Here is a 22,760-nt window from a genome sequence, read left to right as displayed (position 1 = left end):
TATATATTTATTTTATTTTCAATAATTATTTTATATTTTCAATTTAGGAAGGATAATGTAATTTACAAAGACAATCAAATGTTAAGTTAATTCATTTAAACCAAGATTAATGTATTATTTTATAGTCATTCGAATAGATGTATAATTCTATTCCGTAATGCGATGTGCCTACGTGCCGCGATGTTCGCTCCGAATTCCCTAGTATTCTCGCGTAATCCTAGAGAAGGATAAGAATATATTTTACAATTTCGATGTTATTAGTTATTAAAAACCATTAGTTGAACAAATCAGTTAATGCATATCAGGCGTACTAATATTATGTTATCCGGAAATAGAGTCAGATGTTAGTTTATTGCAGTGTATATTGTAAATTATAATATTGTCCAATAGAATGTTCTAGAAACACCGTATGCTTATACATTTAGCTCCAATCCGTATAGAAGTCGTGCGTAGTACATAGAGGAAGACAGAAAATGCAATTTCATTAAAACACTACTAAAATACTACTTTTATATCAACAACATAAACCATTGAGTAGAATGCGATATTGATAATGTAATTAAATCATTCGTTTTCATAATTAATGCCTAATTGCGAATTTATACGATAATTATATATTTCGACGTTATGGGGGTTTTCCGAGAATTCGCCAGGCTGGCGAGTATAAAAGGCCGAGCGGAGCTCGCCAAAATCGCAGAACAGTTTTCGAAGTCGATCGAGCTAGAAGTCTACAGATAAGTATAACCGGAACAGTTTTCGCTGTGAAGAGCCGCAACGATTCTTAATACTTGACTGGTAAAGCGGGTATACGCCATTTGGATACTTGGTCGTGGGTCGTTCTAGTAGCCAGTGAACAACAGGCTCCCCATTCAAACGGTCTCGTATCTGAAACTCCTTTAGGAGAGTGCTATACTTAGCGCCAAGAAAGGCTAAGATATCGAAACGATAGCTCTCAGCTACTCAAATTTGATTTTTCGTCGGATTGCTAACGCGCCGTCAGATTCTCGGAGTTCGCTCTGGGTAGTTTCGTAGCCAGCTAACGCAGGCTCCCCATTTGAGCGGCTTGGTCTCTGAAACCCGTGTCTTTTGGGTGGCAGTTCAGCAATTACGATTTTATGTTAGAATCAATTGATTTGCTACCCTGTTGAACTTATACTGTTCACCCTCTTCCTGTATCGTTGGGTCGTTCTAGTAGCCAGTGAACAACAGGCTCCCCAATTAAGCGATCTGGTTTTGGCTGTCAGTGTTCGTTTTGACAAAAAGGGTCATGAACAATTAGTTGTCGAGACAAATTAAGAAAGAGTAACTGTTCCGAGTAAAGTTCATTAGAATCAAACAAATCTTGGAATTTTGAATTAGTAAAAGAATATTGTTCTGTCATCAGCGTAATCTCAGTAGTCGACTACACCGCGTTAGATATCAGATAAAATCATTAATCTGTCTAACTTTGCGAAAGTGTATTTAGGTACACTTAGAGAATCACACTTAGGTCGTGTTCCTCGCTGCGGTAGACTATCACGCGCTAGTATTAATAATTTCGTAAAAGACTTTTCATTATATAAATTATAAACGTATTAATCAATATAAACTTTGTAATTGCGATAGCGTTCGAGACGAGAACTGAATAATATAGAATATCGAATTCAATTAATTATATAAAAGCGAAGTTAGCTTCATCCGAAAACAGACTTAGGTACTATCTAATATAAAGTATTACCTAGCGAGAGTCATTTAGTTAGATTCATAATTATCTATTACGTATTGCTTAATTTGCCAAGTTCTGTTATTTCTATTATTAATATTATATCAAGTCTATTCTAGTTTCTTTAATCAAACCAGTATACTTTTCATATTTTGTTATTTGTTACTTGTTATTTGTTAAATTCATCATCTTCATTATTTTATTGAATAAACCCTTATTGTTGAAAGATATTGGCCTGTGGATTTCACTCCTTAACCGCACACCACACGAATCCCACAATCTTTATATTTAGTTATTTTCTAAAACGAGTCGTTCAGTTGGTAAAAGCCGCTCTTTACCTTACTAGCGCTAGTAACTATCTGAATCTAGGTTCCAGAGTCGTTACATCTGTATATCTCTGTGCATTTTTTTTTATGGAAGGCCAAGACCAGGTGAGATGACCCAATTACGAGGACACGTTTTCATCGAAGCAGGATTATTTTTAAACAATAAGTGACTCTGATTTAAATTATTTCGACATGCTTTGTGAATTTAAAGTACACATGTGTTAATACATCGAAGTAGTCGTTCTCGCTAATAGCAAATATGCTTTAATTCCATTATCATTTAAAATATAAAAAATTGTTGTTGCGGAACTGTTTGGATCTTCTACAATATCTTAACGAAACTAACGTGTTAAGACTTCCCAATTACAGTGGATATTCTATATAAGCAAATCTTTCGGGAGTGAGGTTTTGCGTATATCGTACAGGTCCTACATCGATTGATGTCTTGCCGAACGTAGAAAAGGACAGAAGAGAAAAATATCACGGTCGCCGTTTGCGAATATCGTAAAGGTGCTATATTTCGAGCGAAGGAGACCGAACGTAAACAAACAGTGACCTACTAGAAGGACACTCCTAATGCAAGAATAAAACTTTTTTATTTTTGATTTTTTTTTTTTTTGTTTAAATTTTTTCCATCATATTTGTAACATTTTTCTCATTAAAATAAGACCAAACACGACATACTTCGGGACATATTTACTTGTAATTTCAAGTGTTACGCGTACATCAATGATTTTACTCTAATAAGATATTGCAAGTAAATATAACTCAAATTACGTCGTGTTTGGTCTCATTTTAATCAGGAAAACGTCACGAATATGATGGAAAAAGTTATATAAAAAAATGGATGAAAAATAAAAAAATTACCAATGCTCCAGTATTGCAAACAATCGAACAGAATTTTGATCTTTGCCGACTGCCACGATCGTAGCGTCTCTTTCTTTTTGACTCGCTGTCCTCTTCGACGTGAGAAACTTTTATCGGCAATTAAACCAGTAAAAATAGTACAAATTATATCGTGTTTGGTCTCATTTTAATCGGAAAAATGTCAAGAATTAATTGGTAAAAGTTTGATAACGAAAAAGTCAAAAATAAAAAAGTTTTATATTTGCATTGGTATTGTCTCACGGATACACTAAGGCCCGGGTCACGTTACATTTCCCGGCGAGCGAACTTTGGGCGTCTCGAGGGGTCTTCCCCCCAGTGGTGGGGATAACATTTTTGCTTATATCGGAAAGGACATTTTTGCTTATATGGAATGAACACTGTATCAAGAAGACTAACAGCAAATGTTTGCAAAGCTAACCATTTTGTATTTGATAATTTTTTTAATTTTACACGTTTCTACTTTATATTATTCCTGCAATTCGCACAAGATAGCTGATTTTTTTGCATTGCTAGAAAAATATGTTGGAACTGTATGCAGAGAATTTTACATGATTGTGGTAATTTTGCACAAGCCTCACTCGCGGCGAATGCTGAAAAATACAATAAAAGCCGGTACTTCCTTTTTAAGAGCCGTTTTCATTCCTTTTGCTCATTCCTTTTTGAAAGATTCTACAAAAGAATCTTTAACTCCTATCTTTACGGAAGTATTATCGCAAGCTATTCCAGCAATATTTGACAATTGTATATTTTTATTTTCGAAACATTTTTCAAACGCAAAATATAATTTATCAGCAAAATAATTTGAAGCATTTAAAGGCACTAATTCTAATAACTGGATAATGCATTTTCCACTTTCTAATAATACATATTTTACTAAAATACGAAGCAACTTATCGTTGGCGATAGTTGTGCTTTCATCTACTAAAACCGAAAACTTTTGATTTTTTAATTTTGTCCGAAGTTTATTATTTTCCCGTTTTCCCAAAACATTTCCAATGATTTGCACACGTTTTCTTGATAGTTTACAATTTTTAATCACTTGTGTATCGGGGCAAATACCTTTCAATACAGAAACCATATGACTAGCAATTTCAAAATAACATCATGTTCCGCAAAAAAGCGGCTAATTTTATTTCGGTTCTTTTAATTTTATTAATATAATCATTATCTTTAACAGTGAACTTAGATAATAAAGCAGATGGAGTGATAGTAGGGCTTTTATTAAAATTCTTAATATGCAACTTTGATTAGGAATGTTTAATTAATTCTAATTTACCACGTACAAGTAATCTATTATAAACCGTGCAGAGAGCCTTTTCATTGATCGATAATATTTTATACAATTTTTAAAAATATCCATTATAATCGTACAAAAGGGTCGCCGATAAAGTGACATAATTATAGGGATGTTATACACGCGATTGGGGAAGTAGTCTCACGAGCGGACTGCGTGACGCGGTCACGAAAACCGCCGGGGACATCCGAACGATACCGAGCGAGAAGCGCGCGAGAATTCGACTGACTTTTGTTTCTACCGTTTTTTTTCCCTCTCGGCCATGTCTCGGCGTCATTCTCGATTTATTGCACGCGTTATTAAGATCGATGTTAATAAAGTTATTCGTTAAGAAGTGGTCGTTTTTCATCTCCGCCCAAATACAATAAGGGGCATACGGCAATACGGTCTCACCAAACTCTCTTCTATCACAAACGCACCTAGCGAGGTGCCTGCCGGTCGAGAGATTGCTCTCTTGCTGTTGAGCTTTCATGGATACAGACGCGTTTTTGCATAGGTTGAATATCAATCGCACTTGTAGCAAGCGATCCTTGAATCACGACAAACACCGTATACCGGATGTGCTTCCGAAAGACAAATCTGTGGATCATTGCAGCCCGGAGCTTGTTCCTGCATTGACTGGAAATATATTTTTTACACGCAAGAACGAAAAAAACGACGGCACGCAATAGAGACACGTTGGAGTCGGTGTGGACCTACTTTCAAAATTAAATTTTCGATATCATACTCTATAATATAAAATCGTAACGTAACGCGTAACGCGTAACGCTGTCACGCGAATCGCTACCCCCTCTACTCCACAGTCCAAGGTCCACTCACCATGTCATTTTAGAAACGTATTCGCACGAAATAGGCGCGAAGCGCCTCGGGGGTTGGGCCGCGAAGCGGCCAGGGGGCACCGCCCCCTAGTAACAATATAACTTCGACAGCAAACGATTACGTAATCGTCCGGGAATTCGAGATCACGCAGCGTTCTGCGAAAAGGAAATATTATATTTCAAACCGCATGTTTATTTGACAATAGTCGATTCTCGGTCCGTTAAGAATGCGTGTTTTTGTATGTTGTTTGTTTAATTCCGTTTATATTCAAGAAATCGAGTCCCCTTTTTCTTTCTTCTATTTGTTCTTATATACTATTTCGCAATAAATTGAATAAATACAGTTACGTCGATTTATACCATACTTAACCATTTATTTTGAAATACTTTCCTTTCCGATTTTCTTCCCGTAAATCTCATCTGGATGGAACTTTACCAGCCGTCCTGGATGAAGAATCATAACCGCTACTGCAGTAGGATCTTTTTCTTCAGGAATCATACCGTCAATGACATCATCTCTTTCAATTGCTAATTATCTTCCTGCTTTAGCACTAACGTGCATTTATTTCTCCGTAACGGCAGCTGAAGCTTAGAACACGTATAATCTCTTCTAATAGTAACCAATCTCTAATAATTAGACACCTTTTACAAGTGCTTTTCGATATAATCGTACTTACCTAATGAAGCGGATCCACAGGAGCATTAGAATACTTAAAAAGTAAAAAAAAGGATCATTAAAAAACTGAAAGAAAAAGTTAGAACGAGAATAGACGCAGAAGGTGTAGACGCAAAAACTCTACAGTTAACAATTTAGCCGATATACCTTCAAATATATGCGATAAGTAGGGATTGCAATATCGGACCAAAAGTTCAATACCGGTATTCGATATTTTCTATATCTTAATACTGGAATACCGGTTTTAATACCGTTAATAGGAATTGTAGAAAAAGAAAGAAAGAAAGTACAGGTGTTTCTTTGTTTCGTTTGCCAGTTTTATTGGAGAGAGTAAATATCATAAAAAATCATTTGTAACTTATAAATTATTACAGTATATAAAGAATCACAAGAAGTAAAGGAACAAGGAACATCTTATGTATTTAAATCACAAAAAAGGGTAAATATCACTATTCAGTCTGTGGTACTAGTACAAATTTTTGTCATCTTAAAAAACATAATGCATCAATTGTATTGTCATTAAGCCTGGAACGTAATTTTGTGCAAAAATTACCAGCTATCGAACACGCTCTTTCAGCATCTATGTTACTGGGTGGTACTGTTAACAATGCGCGATATACTTTTTCCAAGTATTTACCTCTATATCCCTCATCTTCAAATAAATTGATTTCTCGTTGGATGGTTTTGAATATAACTGATTTTTGTATTGTATTTTGGTTTGTTGAAATTTTCTTAGTTATTGCTAATTCTAATTTTTGTTCAAGAGACAATTCCTTTTCACTATTGACATTAGTGTCATCATCATCTTCGATAACTGTACTGTATTCTTCTGAACGGGGATAGGTTTGTAGGTAAAAAATTTTGTACGGTCGAAACTCTTCAACATGAAGAATTCCAATTTTATTCGATTAGTGAAGGAATCACTACGTTATTAAATTTCAAAGGACTGGACGATAGAGTAAGGATGCGGTTGGTTAAATGAAAACTCTGGATTATGATGAGTTGAACTGATTGTTTATTCGAGTTATCGAGCAAGGGAAAAAGCCCGAAGGCATAAAAACCCTTGACGTTAATTGATGAAGGGAAAAAGCCCGAAGGCATAAAAAACCCTTGAATTTGAGAATACATACTTAAAGTCGTATGATTGAGGCATGTGTGAGTGTGTCGCGTTTGATGATATAATGTGTACACAAAGGTTGGGCGCCCGTCAGCGATCAGTTCATCGCGTGACACCGGGTTTTTTGGGAAACAGTTCCCTTTGGTGATTTTGAATCGCGATCGTGCGGAAACCAGGTTCCGTTGGAGTCTCCAGCTTGGGGAGACGTCCAGACGTCGTCGTAAACGATGTCTATTGTGTGTTTGTTGCCGGCAGGGCCCCGCAAGTAGTAGTAACGCGAACCGCGGATCATCGTCGTCGTGAGAAAAAATATAGAAACTTTTATCACCCGGTACACGGCAAGATTGCTCGACCGATCGCGACCGTAGACCCGTAGCGACTGACTTTTTCTGTTACTGAGGCAAGGACATCGCGTTCCTTTCCTCCGAGCGTTTCGATGTTGTTTTTCCGGCGGTTTCGATTTTACTCTCCGACAAATTTTAAGAAAATTTACTATAAATTTGATTAAATTTGAATTGGTTAGTCTCTTTTCTTCTTTTTTATTTTCATTTTTAAAATCATTATAACTATGTAAATATCGTAAGACATTTTCTATTTCGGTATACAGTTACTCGATTTAATATTCGGACACTATGGTATTTGCGAAATTAATTTATAATGTGATTATCGAATTTTCTTGCAATGTGATTATCGAATTTTCTAATCTGTAATGAGTTAGAGCACATATTCTAGTTTACAAATATGTAAAATTAAATACTTTATTTTTTATTGTTTTCCATATAATAAATTATAAACGAAATTAGACCCAATATTGACGTCGAAAAAATATTCGGACACTTAATATTACATAAAGTTTTTTCTTATTTAGAGTGTATGTAACAACAAAGTTATAATTTTAATATTAATTTAATATTTTTTGGGACATCCCTTTTGTCACATGACGTGTTACAAACGTGTTGGCATGTTTGAAATTATTTTATTTAAATAATTTTGAGTAATGCGTTTCCACTCTTCCGTCAGTCGCATTTTTTAATTCGTCTTTTGTTTCTATAGGGGTGGTCTTAACATTACGATCCAATAAGTCCCATAGATTTTCAATTGGACTTAAATCCGGTGATTGTGATGGAGGATGGACCACTTTCGGACAAGTATATAATAAATATTCCTGAACTATTCTCGATTTGTGTTTCGGATCGTTATCCCGGTAGAACTTAAAACTGTCGTGTATACCCATATCATTGCACTTTTTAATAAATTTTTTATTAATATATCTCAATGTTTGTTCTTGTCCATAATACCTTTAATAAAAACCAGCCCCCCTACTCCAGCACTAAAAATGCAGCCCCATACCATCAAGCCTCCACCATCGTATTTCATCGTCGATCTTATATTACTTATTTTTAATTGTTCATTCCGTACAAAATCTTTTTCAACAAATCTTCATTGTCAGTATCACTCTCACTCTCACTCTCTTCAAAGTCGGAGTCAGAAGTTTCTATATCCACAGTATTTGGGTTCTTCTGTTGTTTATTTTTCAACTTTCCAACTTTTTTCATAACCGTTACTCCATCAGTCGTTATGGATACAATATCTTCTTTCATGGATAATGCATGTTTTCCTAATTTAGATTTAAGCACTTCTACACATTTTTCAGCTGGCATACTTCCCAGTACATGTGTAAGTTCTACATTTCAAAATTTTTTTCTGAATGAAAATTTATATTTAAATAGTGTCTATTCCACCATTTTAAAGTTTAATTTTTTCACCATTTACTTTTAATTGTATTAACTCGTGTTTGACAGAATTGCGAACAGCGTTACTGTAGTTTATAACAGTTCTTCTTACTGTGTTAATCGATGTTGGTAAATTTTTAAAACCTCTGGCGGATAGTGATTTTGTTAATTAAGTAGAAGTGCAAAACACTTGAAATCGCAAACCATCTAATGCTGTCATTTTACTTATAATTTCATCCAAATTATCTTTTTTTCAAAATAATCTAAAATCCCTGATGGCTTAGGCTTAGAAACTATGCTTACATTTGTATCTTCCTTGCAATTAGATTCTTTCCTCTTTAACAAATTTGTATCGTTTTTAAATGTGTATGGAGTCCACTTGTACTTCCTCCATTCACTTTAATAACTCTTGAACATTTTTACATTGTGCCACCATATTCTTTTCATCATATAAATAATGAAACCAAACCGAAGTATTGTCAACAGATTTTTTATGTTCTTTAAAATTATTCTTATTCATTATTATGGGTTTATTAATTATGAGTATATAATAAATCTGAAAAATATTTTGAACCCTATTGTATGATATGCAAATGCAATGTGAATAACAAACTCACCAGTTTAAAAAATATCGAAATTGTTTCAAATATTACATACTTTCTTCACAACTACAACCTTGTTTTCACGGACACGAATATCAGACTACGAATCCTGCAGTACAGACGGATTCAGACCGCCTTTCTGGGTCAGTAATTAAATTTGTTGGAAAACATAAGATAAATATAATAATCGGACCTCTTCACGAAAATATTGAATTCTTTGGAATTTTCTGACAAATGGCAGGAAGCCATTATAATTTTAATTCCAAAAGCAACGTAAGTTTCGCTAAGACTCAAAAAAAGAAAGAAATTACAGCCTATCTGCTTTATAGACGAGCTCGGAAAACTCTATGAACAGATAACAGATTCGTTGCATGGTTAGACAGTAATTATCATCTATCAGAATATCAGTATGGATTCCGAAAAGGAAGATCAACTGTACACGCGCTTCGTGGGGTCACGAACTGGGTCTCTGTAAAGAAAAATAAAGGTAAAAAAGACAATAACTATTTCATTTGATATTTAGAACGCCTTTAACGCCACTAAATGGAGGGCAATAAATGACGCTCTGCAGATCATTGGCATACTGATGTATATTGGAGTAATTATATCATCCTACCTAAATAATAGAAGATGCAGAAAGTGGTCTATCCTGAGTCGACTATTATGGATCGTTATTTATTACACCATCTTGAACTGCTGAGTCAGACGTAGACTTCGAGTCGTTTGCCATGCTGATGATGCCCTAGTAATGGTTACTGGGAAAAAGATAAGAAATATTATAAAAAATTTTAATGAAATTTGGGAAATTATAATAACTGAAATTGAAAACTTCGGCCTTCGGATCTCGGCAGAAAAGACTGAAACTATAATATTCGGTATAGAGCCAACAAAAGGGAGCAATATCCAATCACATCCTATGAAAGTAAAGAATGCATTAGTGACCTTACAGAACAAGTTAAAATATCTATGTGTAGTACTGGATAATAGATTAAATTTTCGTAAGCATTTTGACAAAATTTCAGAGAAAGCGAATGAGACTATAAAGATTATGGCAAACATATTACCCAATTTGGGGGGTCCAAGGCTCCGGAAGAGAAGACTATTAATATCCATGATGTACTCTATAATCCTGTATGCCGTACCAGCGTAGATTACAGCTATAGATTTGAAAAGTAATAAAATTAAATTAAATAGAATTTATAGAAGGTGCGCCCCATTAAACGCATGCGCGTATAAAACAACTTCAGGAATGGGGACTGTTAAATTATTAATAAATTTAGCATATAGCGACATCTTACAGTATTAGAAATGATGTGCGATGTTAGTAACAGAATAATTGAATATTAGAAACAGAATAATTGAATATTGTACTTCCGTCTTGTCGTTATGAAAACGTAAGCGTTCGTGATGTTTTATTTGAAGAAAAAGTAATCCCTGTTTAAATGGTTAATCTTAAAGTTAAAAAGTTTGTTGCTTGTGTTCTTTATTAAATAATTTGTTCGTGTTAAAAAGTGCATTATTAGTTTTGTTATTTTCCATAATTCTGATTATTTAACATGGTAGCAGAGCGTGGTTAATTTGAGAAAATCAGTTTATGGAAAAAGTGATAGAAAAGTTAAAAAGAACGAAGTGAAGAAAATAAAGACTTAATAAAAGAAAGAAAAATTGAAACATTGAATTAATTGAATAAAGTGCTTGAAGAAAACGCACAAGAAACAAGACGAGTCAATATGGCAGACGAATTCAAAATAACGCTACCAATTTTCGATGGAAAAGATTATAATACATGGAAGAAGAGAATTATGAAGATGAAAAAGTGTGACGAAATTATTAAACGAGAAAGAACAGAAATGGATAATGTAGCCGTGTGGAATGAGTTTGATTTGAAAACGATGAATTATATATAGGAATAATGAAGAAATTAGATAGAATTTATTTGCGTGAATCAACTTCATTGCAAATTTGTATAAGAAATAAATTAGATAAAATTAGATTAAAAGATTATACTGAAATAAGTGAATTCTATGGTGAATTTGAAAAATTAATAATTGAATTGAAAAATGCTGGTGCCGTGGTAACTGAAAAAGAAAAAGTAAATTATATGTTGAGAACATTGCCAAGTTCATTGAGTCATATTGGAGACTTAGCTGATGTTATATAATTAATAAAATTAAAATATATGGAGATAGAGAAAAGGATGAAAATCAAAATTCAGCAATTAGAAGTGAAAATTCAAATGTGTTTAGAAGTGAGGTGAAAAGAGACAGAACGTGTTATAAATGTGGTAAATCGGGACATGTTCAGTACGAGTGCATGAGTCAAGGCAGCATTGGAAGTCACTAGAAAGGTTCGAGGGGAAGTTGGCAGCAGCAAGGGCGAGGAGGCGCACGTTGTCATCCTCAACAGCCGCGAGATGGATACAGTCTGAACAGAGGCAGCGGCGGCAGTTTCAGAGGAGACGATGGCAGTTTCAGAGGAGATGGTGGCAATTTCAGAGGAGACGGCTACAGTCTGAACAGAGGTAGTGGCAATTTCAGAGGACGAGGCGCTGGTCAACGAGGAAGAGGCTGTCAACAACGGCAAGATCGTCAATATGCAGATCGAGGAAAGATAAGTTTCGTAACCGAGGTTGAGAAAAAAATAGGTTACAATGTTGAGGTAAACGAATCTGTAAATAAATTAGAATGGGTTCTGGATAGCGGTTGTACAGATCATATTATAAATGAAGATAAATATTTTGTAAGAGTCAATCATTTGAATAATCCGATAAGTGTTAAAGTTGGAGATGGTCGCATAGTTAAAGCAACAAGTGTAGGAGATATTGTAACTAAGTTTGTGACAAATTTTAATGAAACAGAAATTGAGTTAAAAGATGTATTTTTTGTGAAAGAAATGGATAGGAATTTAATGAGTTTTGGAAAAATCGCGAACAAAGCCAAGATTGTTTCAATGGGAAGTACTTCAAAGATTTGCACGAGAGAAAATAATTTGATAGCAGTAGCGAATAAAGTCAATAATTTATATAAGATAAATACTGTTTTTGAAAGTAAGCAACATTATATTACTGAAAAAGTGAATCATGGTATGACTTTGAAAGAAAAATATCATAGGATATTAGGACATGTTAACTTTAAGTATTTGGACATTTTGAGTCGGAATAATTTAGTCGAGGGATTACCGAGTAATTTGGAAAGTGAGTTTTTGAAGTGTGGTACTTGCGTACAAAATAAAATGATTAATACGTGTTTTGAAAATAATAGACGTAGAGCAAGGAATATAGGAGAAATTATTCATGCTGATGTAAATGGACCGCATAGTATAATGGGTTTTAAAGGGGAAAAATATTTTTTAATTTTAATAGATGATTGTTTTGTAACATATGTGAATCAATTAGAAAATTTTGTTGGGAATCGAGTAAAACGATTAAGATGTGATAACGGTAGAGAATTTTTAAATAAAGACATGTATATTTTTGCCAAAGAAAAAGGAATTTACATTGAACCGTGTCCTCCGTATGTCCATGAATTAAACGGGACTGCGGAAAGATATAATAGATCAGTAATGGATACTGCGCGTTGTTTATTATCTGAGGCGAAAATTAATGTTAGATATTGGCCAGAGATAATTAAAACAGCTGTATATTTAAAGAATAGAACGTTAGCAAATACAATTGAGAAAAAGACACCGTATGAAATTATAATGGGAATAAAATCAGATATTAGTAATTTGAAAATATACGGAAGTAAAGTTTTTGTAAGAGTTCCAGAAGTTAAAAGGAAAAGTAAATAGGATAGAAAAGCGGAATTAGGAATTCTAGTCGGATATGAGGAAGTAGATTATAGAGTTTTGATTAATAATAGAGTAATTATTGCTAAACATGTTGATATTGTTGAAGAAAATGTAAATTTGGTAGGATTTAAAGACAATGATGAAATTAATGAAAATGGGTTACTTGAAAATGAGATTAATCAGGAATGTAAAGAAGGAATTGTAGAAAATGAAAACAATGATTCTGATGAAAAAGAAATGAATGGAACCGATGAGCATGTAGAGATTGTACCTATGACTAGTGTTAAAGATGTAACATTACCTAGACGGTCAGAGAGGAAGAGAATACCTGTAAACAGATACGGAAATCGCATAACAAATTTTATTTATGTAAATTATGTAAGTGTGGATAATCCGGAAAATTATAATGAAGCGATAAATGGTAATGATAGTCAGAAATGGGTAGACGCGATGAATAGAGAAATTGAATGTTTAAAGAAAAATGATACGTGGGAATTAGTTGATAGACCAAAAGATACAAAAATATTAGATTTAAAATGGGTTTACACAAAAAAATCCGATGAAAAATTTAAAGCTAGAATTGTTGTAAGAGGGTTTCAGCAAAAAGAAATACTTGAGGATATTTACTCACCGGTTGCAAGAACACAAACTTTAAAAATACTATTAAGCTATTGTGTACAGGAAGGGTTATTGATAAATCAAATGGATGTAGAAACAGCATTTTTAAATGGAAAAATTAAATCAGAAGTATATGTAAAGCAACCTCAAGGTTATTGTCCGAGACGATTTATATGTATATTTCAAAATATAAACTGACGAGCGAAACGGTTGGGCTGTCGTCGCCCCCTTCCCCGTGCTCCTCAGGTATCGCGGGTGGACCGAGTAGCTCGTCGCCTGGGGGGTGCGGGGAAGCGAGGTCTTATTGTCCTTTGACAATAGGCGCTCAGTTCATCCGTAACTCGCGACTCTTGATTATCAGCTTAAGAGCGATTAATTTCTTTTCCCCGAATTTCTTCGGTTTAGCCTTTCCGGCCAAGTTCACCCTTTCCGTCTATGCGTGCTACGTCGCCCATAGATCCAACGCGGGTAGGGTTATTTTTAACCCCGGAAAGTGCACGCAAAAAATTCGAAAACCTCGGTCAACGGATTATACCCTAAAAGTCAAGGGAAATCCAAGACATTTTTTGGTCCTTCGAGCCGGATATCGATATCCGGTGCATTTTCGATTAACTGACCATCTAAACACCGACGATTTTCCTCCGGAGTCGTCCTACTCGCGACCGTTAAATCCGTTGATATCACGCAACCCGTTTTGATACGTGTAGTGCAGTGCAAGGGAGTGGTTGTTACGATGGCAACTCGACGGTGTTCGTTGCCGGCGCGCGTTCACCTACGCGGATTACTTCCTCGGAGGAATTTGTAAAGTTCCTCTTACCGTTTAGGCTCGCCGGTGTTCGCGGCCGATGTTGTCAAATTTTCAAGTGGCAACACCTTTTTTCGACGTGGGTCTCCGAACGATTGAGACCCAAGAAACTCGATGATACGGATTCGAGATATGGAAGTTAAGTGACGATCCGTTGTCGTCCTGTCGTCCGCGAAATGTTCGGACGTCCGGAAAGCCACGCTGATTGGTTTTCCGAAATTTGTTAATTTCCCAATCAGCGTGGTTGTTAGATTCTAAGTCCCACCCTCTATTTCGGTCTTAGCCAGGTCGCTAAGAGAGGGTGGGGTGCAAGCGCGCGTGTGTGTGAGAAGACCCAAAGTCCTGTGACACCGGGGTTTTTCCCTCCAGGTAGGCCCTCGAAGGCCGGGAAAACCGTTACATCGTTTGCTCGCGAAATTACCCTTCGGGAAGGACCGAGTTTATGACATGAGCTGAGCTATCGAGAACAAAACGAAACTAAAAATTTGGAATCTATTATCTGAAAAAAGGTAAATGATTATTGCTAGCAATCTAAAATATTCAAACTCAAAAACAGCTGTTCGTAGAGGCCCTATCATAAACTCCCTTTGGAAATCCTCACCTCATGTTCCGTTAGCGACGGAACAGTGGTCTTGCTCCGGTTTAACGGAACGCTTTAAACAAACCAAACTCGATTAGTGTAAGTTTTGTTAATAGTTTATTTGTGTGGTTTAATTACATTTTTGTGTGAACGTTTTGCGAACATTTGAACTCATTTGAACAGTGTCGGTTGAACGGTTACGGGCTCGATCCTCCGTGTGTTGACCTTTTTTTCTCTGACTCTTCGTTTCCTCGCGTGTGTTTACCATGGCTCCAGCTGTGGCGGAGTTGCTGCAAAGCCAAGCGGATTTGTTTACTCGCATCGACAATTTCAAACGTAACACCGACAAGTTAGGGAAGGATAACCTGACTGTCACTGTTTTGAAATCACGACAGCGCCTTCTCAACTCTTACTGAGAGAAGTTTACTAACAATCACGATGCAATTGTGCGTCTACCGGAATCCAAGGCGACCGAATACACCGCGAAAGGGGTTTACGACGAAGTGGAGGCGCAATTCGTGCTTCGCGATTCAGAATTGAGCGATCTGATAGCCGCTGCCGAGCGTGCCAATGGGACCAGTGCATCTTCGGGCTCGTCAGCTGCAGTACACAAATCCCCGGAAGTGGTACTCCCGCCGATCACTTTGCCGACTTTCTCAGGAGAGACGCTCGAATGGGAATCGTTTCGCGACCGGTTCCGATCGTTAATCCACGACAATGATCTTCTGTCGGAACTTCAGAAGCTCCAATACCTCAAGGGAGCGTTGCGAGGCGAAGCTGCAAGGGTGGTGGAGGCCACGCCAACTATGGAAGGCTGTTATGCAGGTGCGTTTGAATCACTCGAACGTCGATTCGGTAACCCGCGCATGTTGTCGGCTGCCCATCTTCGTCGGTTAATTCACAGCAAGGCGATCAGCAAGGCAACTCCTCAGGACTTCAAACGAATTCTTGACGAATTTCGAGGGTCGCGCCTTGCTCTGAAGGCCCTGGGCAGGCCGGTGGATCATTGGAACGAGCTGTTCGTTCACCTGCTCTCAGAGAAGCTCGACACGGCCACGCGGATAACCTGGGAATCTTCGTTGGATGATCCCACGAGAGTTCCAGCTTTCGAGGATCTGGAGAAGTACCTGGAAACTCGTGTCCACGCTCTCAGCTTCGCGCAAGAACGGGATCGATCGTCTCCATCTGTCACCGTCAAGGATCAAAAACGCCCGGCTACTGTCACCCCCCGGGAGCGGTCTGCCCTTGCAGTGCAGGTAGCCAACGAGCCCACGCCGAAGTCGAAGACGGGTCGCGTCTGCCCAAAGTGCTCGGGCCCTCATCAACTGGGTTTTTGCCCCCGGTTCAAGGCTCTCAACCCCTTGGAGCGGAGAGACTTCGTGGATGCACATGCGCTCTGTAGCTCGTGCTTGAGCCCTGGACATACTACGAAGTCATGCAAATCATCTTACCGGTGCATGGCCTGTCAAGGGACTCACCATACGTTACTGCACGATGCCTACCTTCGCAACACGACGTCATCCATCGGCGCTTCGGGATGCCCGGCAGGACCCTCGACATCTGCGTCCACATACGCCGTGCGATCGCATAGCAAGGTGTTGCTCGCGACCGCTCAAGTGCGTATGACCTCACCAAGTGGTCTCACAAGTAAACCTACCCAAGTGTCACTCTCCGATTTTGATGAAATTTGGATATGTTATAGTACATTGAAAATTAGGGGACACGTATTTTTTTTTATCTGCGGTAAAACATATTTAGGGTATGAAACAACCCCCCAAAGTGTGAGGGTAAAATGGAAAAATTGTGATATTTTCGAGATCAGTGAAGCAATCTTGATGATTTTTGGTATGAAAGTATCTTTTGATAGAAGACAAAAATTGGCCTAGGTATGTTAGAAGGGGAGTGAAAATTAGGGGGTGAAATACCCTAAAGCGACCAATTTTTTGCTGCAAAAAAATCAGTTTTGATCTGATCGAAATAAAATCTATTAAAACTTGAAGAGGAAAGTTAATTAGGGAACACGTATTTTTTTTCTTTTTTATTACATAAATATTTGGGACGTAAATAACTCCTAAATTACCGCGCTCGTTTGGCACTACGCATGAAACGCCTTGCAAAACTGTATCTCCTAACTGTTCGATCTTTTTAATATATCGGTTTTTTACGTTACTGAATGGAAATCTGAAATCAAAATTCAATATAACGGATCCATTATGGCGGACGAAAACTCGAAAACCTACTTACATGGACTGTATTTGTGACATGCGATTTTCAAAATATAATACAATTTCTGACATTCATTGTTAGGTATGTAAGGTGCATCAAGCGTGTTAAGAACATATTGTAAATATATTGTTTATAACAAAATTGTTTGAACAAAGGAATTAATAAAGTATGTGATCAATGTTTCCATAAACATTTTTTGCATACGATGAATGCTGTCATCAGATTTAAAAAAATTTCATTTTTAAGCTACATTGTTCAAACAATTTTGTTATAAACAATATATTTACAATATGTTCTTAACACGCTTGATGCACCTTACATACCTAACAATGAATGTCAGAAATTGTATTATATTTTGAAAATCGCATATCACAAATACAGTCCATGTAAGTAGGTTTTCGAGTTTTCGTCCGCCATAATGGATCCGTTATATTGAATTTTGATTTCAGATTTCCATTCAGTAACGTAAAAAACCGATATATTAAAACGATCGAACAGTTAGGAGATACAGTTTTGCAAGGCGTTTGATGCGTAGTGCCAAACGAGCGCGGTAATTTAGGAGTTATTTACGTCCCAAATATTTATGTAATAAAAAAGAAAAAAAATACGTGTTCCCTAATTAACTTTCCTCTTCAAGTTTTAATAGATTTTATTTCGATCAGATCAAAACTGATTTTTTTGCAGCAAAAAATTGGTCGCTTTAGGGTATTTCACCCCCTAATTTTCACTCCCCTTCTAACATACCTAGGCCAATTTTTGTCTTCTATCGAAAGATACTTTCATACCAAAAATCATCAAGATTGCTTCACTGATCTCGAAAATATCACAATTTTTCCATTTTACCCTCACACTTTAGGGGGTTGTTTCATACCCTAAATATGTTTTACCGCAGATAAAAAAAAATACGTGTCCCCTAATTTTCAATGTACTATAACATATCCAAATTTCATCAAAATCGGAGAGTGACACTTGGGTAGGTTTACTTGTCAGTGTTTCGACCCGTGCGCTGCTCGATCCTGGTTCGGAAACGTCGTTCGTGAGTGAACGTCTTGCTCAAACACTGCGACTAAAAAGGAAGACCGTGCATGTTACTCTGAGGGGGTTGGACGAACAGCCTCTGGGGGAGATTCATCACGAAGTGCAAGTGTGGCTTACCTCCGACAAGGATCCGGCATTCCAAATTCGGATGGAAGCTCTCGTCACCAGGAAAGTGATCTCCCACACACCGTCGCTGCCCCTGGACTCCGCATGTTGGGACTACCTCGAGGGATTCCCATTGGCTGACGAGAACTTCAGGGTACCATCTCGAGTCGATGATCTCCTGGGCGCTGACGTGTGCGGATTCCTGTTTCTGGAGAATCGCGTGGGTCCACCAGGTGTTCCTCCGCTAGTGGACTCCTTTTGGCTGGGCTCCGCTGGGACCAGTCCAAGCCTCGTCTACAACGACCAGATTAGATTAATCGAGGATCCTGCACGTCCGTCGAGATGACGATCTACATACCTCGCTGCAGCGCTTCTGGGAGATCGAAAACGTTCCGACGACAGCGCCCTTGCACCCTTCCGAGATCCAGTGCGAGGAACATTTTTCGAACACTCACTCGAGGGACGGTACGGGACGTTATGTGGTACGTTTGCCATTTTCCTCTCAACCGACCGAAGATGTAGGGGTGACACGAGTAACAGCCACCCGGATGCTGCTAGCATCGGAACGGCGCCGAGAACGTGACCCGCGTCTCCGGGAGAGGTACGCTGCATTCCTCGACGAGTCCCTAAAATTGGGCCACATGGAACCGGTCACCGAGCCATCCAGGATTTCGCCACGCTGCAGTTACTTACCTCACCACGGCGTATGGAAAGGAGATGGCGACGATGTGAAGATTCGCGTCGTTTTCAATGCATCGTGTGTTTCCACGGGTAGGTCATCGCTTAATTCGGTTTTGTTGCCAGGTCCCAAACTGCAGAGTGAGTTATGGATGGTCCTCACACGCTGGAGACTTTTCCGATGTGCTTTTTCTGCGGATATTGTTAAAATGTTCCGTCAGATACGAGTACACCCCGAAGATCGTGATTGGCAACGCATTGTATGGAGACCATCACCCACCGAGGAAGTGCGGGACTTCCGTCTTACAACGGTCACGTACGGAACCACCCCCGCACCCTTTCTGGCTCTTCGGGTTCTCCAGCAGCTCGCCGATGATGAGGGCAAACGTTTCCCACGAGGAGCGGAAGCGTTGCGACGTCACTCATACGTCGACGATATCCTGGCTGGAGCGGATAACGTCCAAGAAGCAGAGGAAGTCCGACACCAGCTGGTGGAGCTTCTCACGGCGGGCGGTTTCCCTCTGGATAAGTGGGCGGTTAATTTCGACACTGCGATGTTTGGCAATCTTTCTACAGAGAAATTGTTGCAGGTCAATGACACTGTAGGAGCTTTGGGGCTTCGATGGGATCCCAAGGTCGACATACTCACGTTGCGAAGTTACCGACCAGTTGAGGAAACCTCTAAGACATCTTGGACTAAGCGCGAGGTCGTCTCCGAAACGGCCCGTCTATTTGATCCCATGGGATGGTTCGCTCCAGTTTTGATTCGGGCCAAGGTGCTGATCCAGGATCTCTAGCTTGCTGCTCTGGACTGGGACGAACCGTTAACGAAGACCATCGACACGAACTGGGCTAACTTCCGACGTGATCTGGAGCGTTTGGAGGCCTTGAAAATCCCTCGCTGGACGGGCTCAGAATCCGAGGATGCCTTGGAGCTCCACGCGTTTTGTGATGCTTCCGAACGAGCGTACGCAGCCGCTATTTACCTGCGAGTTCCGCATTCGCATATGGTCGCTGACGTACATCTTCTGGTCTGTAAGACGAAGGTCGCACCTACGAAACAGCAGAGTGTGCCTCGGCTCGAGCTTTGCGGGGCACAACTCTTAGCGCGACTCGTCACCGCCGTTCGGAACTGTCTTCAACCCCGCTCTGTTCGGCTGTATGCTTGGACAGATGCGGCTGTCGTCCTAGCGTGGCTCCAAGGACATGCTTCGCGGTGGAAGCCTTTCGTGGCCCACCGAGTCGCCGAGATCCATGGTCTTCTACCAGAGGTGCAGTGGAGGCATGTGCGGACTTCTAATAACCCCGCAGATTTGGCGACCAGAGGCCTGTCCTACAACGAATTAGAGGGAAATCAATTATGGTGGTATGGACCCACTTTTTTGAGGAATCCTCCTGAACATTGGGAAAAGTCGTCAGTAACAATACCTGGAGACGTACCGGAACAACGATCCATTATGCTGCACCTCTCCGCGACTCGGGTGGAGCCCAACGAGCTACTGGAGCGATGGTCATCCTTCACTCGCCTAGTCAGGGTCACCGCATACCTCCGACGATATATCCATAACTGTCGATCTTCTTCCTCTCGCCGAGGTGGTTTCTTGTCAGCGCAGGAGCTCGAAGAGGCTCGTCTTCTACTGTGTCGCTTGAGCCAGGCTGACACCTTTGTGCAGGAGATTAAGCGCCTGAAATCAGGTAAACCGCCTTTGACCTCTTCGTCAATTTGGGCTAATGACCATGGCAGTCGATGCCCATAACATTAATCATCATCATCATCATCTTCGTCAATTTACGCTTTACATCCGTTTTTAGACGAAGCAGGAGTCTTGCGCGTGGGTGGTCGGCTTTCTAACGCCCCGTTATCCAGGGATCAGCGTCACCCCATCATCATTCACAAACGATCGCCTCATAATTCGAGCTGCGGACGAAAGAACGCTCCATGGAGGACTGGATTTAACTCGTTGTACTCTCATGCAGGAGTATTGGATACCCAGAGGAAGGAGCTTGATTAAAAAAATCCTCCGACATTGCCTCCGGTGCATTCGACAGCGAGGTACGACTGGTCAACAACGGATGGGAGATATTCCTCCGTGCAGACTCCGCCCGGCGAGGGCATTTGCACGAAGTGGCATCGACTACGCAGGGCCGATTACGCTTCGTCTTGCCAAAGGGAGAGGACAAAGGACAACGAAGGGATATCTGGCCGTCTTCGTCTGTCTGGTCACTAAGGCGGTTCATCTAGAAGTTGTCTCCGATTTGACAACCTCCGCCTTCATCGCGGCGTTTCAACGCTTTGTGGCTCGTCGTGGTCGCTGCGTTCAACTTTTGAGTGACAACGCCACGACGTTCCGAGGATCGAACCAGGAGCTCGGGAGACGTTTTCGAGCAGCCGCAGCGTTCTACAAGGACACAGCCGAACAACTGGCCAATGACGGGACGGAGTGGAAATTTATTCCCCCGTACGCTCCTCACTTCGGGGGTTTATGGGAGGCAGCGGTAAAATCAGCAAAAACTCACTTGCGACGTTCCATCGGCGAACACATCCTGACGTTTGAAGAGTTGTCCACGTTGATGTGCCGCATCGAAGCCTGTCTCAATTCACGTCCTCTATGTCCACTGTCCGATGACCCGTCAGACCTCGAGGCACTCACTCCCGCACACTTAGTAATCGGAGAGTCACTGTGCGCGGTTCCCGAACCCGGAGATCCTTCCCCTCATACCTCGGCAATTTCTCGGTGGCACTTAATAACGTGTATTCGCGATTTATTTTGGTTTAGATGGAGCAAGGAGTATATTGCGCAACTCCACCAGCGTCCAAAATGGCCGACACAGCGTCCTAACCTCGAAGAAGGCGCGCTCGTTCTCGTGAAAAACGAGCTCACCCCACCAACGAAATGGCCGATGGGACGAGTGACCAAGGTACACAAAGGTCCGGATGGCTTGGTACGCGTGGCGGAAGTTCGTATGGGGAGCAAAGAAACAACGAGAGCTCTTACAAAACTGGTGCCGCTACCACTCGATGTCCCGTGTTAGAGCTATTCCTTCACGGCGGGCGGCACGCGACGATTTGATCGGCAGTTTTCCACCACTACCGGGCGGACCGCCGAAGTAACTCCGTATTTCGTCGCCAGCGACGAGGCGGGCGGCATGTCCGAGACGATTTATATGTATATTTCAAAATATAAACTGACGAGCGAAACGGTTGGGCTGTCGTCGCCCCCTTCCCCGTGCTCCTCAGGTATCGCGGGTGGACCGAGTAGCTCGTCGCCTCGGGGGTGCGGGGAAGCGAGGTCTTATTGTCCTTTGACAATAGGCGCTCAGTTCATCCGTAACTCGCGACTCTTGATTATCAGCTTAAGAGCGATTAATTTCTTTTCCCCGAATTTCTTCGGTTTAGCCTTTTCGGTCAAGTTCACCCTTTCCGTCTATGCGTGCTACGTCGCCCATAGATCCAACGCGGGTAGGGTTATTTTTAACCCCGGAAAGTGCACGCAAAAAATTCGAAAACCTCGGTCAACGGATTATACCCTAAAAGTCAAGGGAAATCCGAGACAGTTATGAAGATGATACTGGTAGAGTGTGTAAAATAATTAAGTCTTTGTACGGATTGCGTGAAAGTCCACGAGCGTGGTATGAATACAGTATTGATTCGTAACAAGCAAATTTCTATCCCCTCTTCTTTGTTTGAAGTCGGCCGCTGAGTGAGAGATCCGAGAAAGAGTGAGATGTCCGTGAAACCGAAGAAGTCATAAATTTTCACGGACG

General features: G+C 39.9%; 1 protein-coding gene and 1 long non-coding RNA gene across 5 annotated transcripts; both read right to left on the bottom strand.

Moving 5' to 3' along the window:
• Positions 1-3,302: 3,302 nt before the first annotated feature.
• Positions 3,303-7,463, bottom strand: LOC105662852 (uncharacterized). The gene is made up of 3 exons (XR_001096379.2): positions 6,835-7,463; positions 5,706-5,738; positions 3,303-5,616 (listed from the first exon to the last, which is right to left on the bottom strand). It is a non-coding gene; the product is annotated as an uncharacterized LOC105662852 (long non-coding RNA).
• Positions 7,464-18,152: 10,689 nt separating this feature from the next.
• Positions 18,153-21,646, bottom strand: LOC105663966 (uncharacterized). Of its 4 annotated transcripts, XR_013039011.1 has the most exons (7): positions 20,424-20,559; positions 19,645-20,328; positions 19,276-19,565; positions 19,011-19,187; positions 18,676-18,943; positions 18,330-18,611; positions 18,153-18,240 (listed from the first exon to the last, which is right to left on the bottom strand). XR_013039011.1 is itself a non-coding variant. In XM_076534382.1 (4 exons), the coding sequence occupies exons 1-3, from the start codon at positions 21,575-21,577 to the stop codon at positions 20,258-20,260; spliced, it is 393 nt and encodes a 130-aa protein (XP_076390497.1). In that variant the 5' UTR covers positions 21,578-21,646; the 3' UTR covers positions 19,276-19,565; positions 19,645-20,257. The 4 variants fall into 4 exon arrangements, 2 of the variants coding, with proteins under 2 accessions (XP_076390497.1, XP_076390498.1); XR_013039012.1 differs by having other exon boundaries at positions 19,011-19,565; XM_076534382.1 differs by lacking the exons at positions 18,153-18,240; positions 18,330-18,611; positions 18,676-18,943; positions 19,011-19,187 and adding an exon at positions 21,513-21,646 and having other exon boundaries at positions 20,424-20,680.
• Positions 21,647-22,760: the final 1,114 nt, after the last annotated feature.

This window comes from Megachile rotundata, chromosome 8 (assembly GCF_050947335.1).
Source record: "Megachile rotundata isolate GNS110a chromosome 8, iyMegRotu1, whole genome shotgun sequence".
Taxonomy (NCBI): Eukaryota; Metazoa; Arthropoda; class Insecta; order Hymenoptera; family Megachilidae; genus Megachile; species Megachile rotundata.
This window is presented reverse-complemented; position numbering and strand designations above follow the sequence as displayed.

Coding starts and splice junctions, on each gene's coding strand:
- LOC105663966 (XM_076534382.1), bottom strand. CDS start 21,577: ATGCGGCACATCAACGTGGACAACTCTTCAAACGTCAGGATGTGTTCG. Junction 20,681..21,512: donor TCGCCGATGGAACGTCGCAA/GTGAGTTTTTGC, acceptor ACCTGATTTCAG/GCGCTTAATCTCCTGCACAA. Junction 20,329..20,423: donor TTGTTCCGGTACGTCTCCAG/GTATTGTTACTG, acceptor AATTCGTTGTAG/GACAGGCCTCTGGTCGCCAA.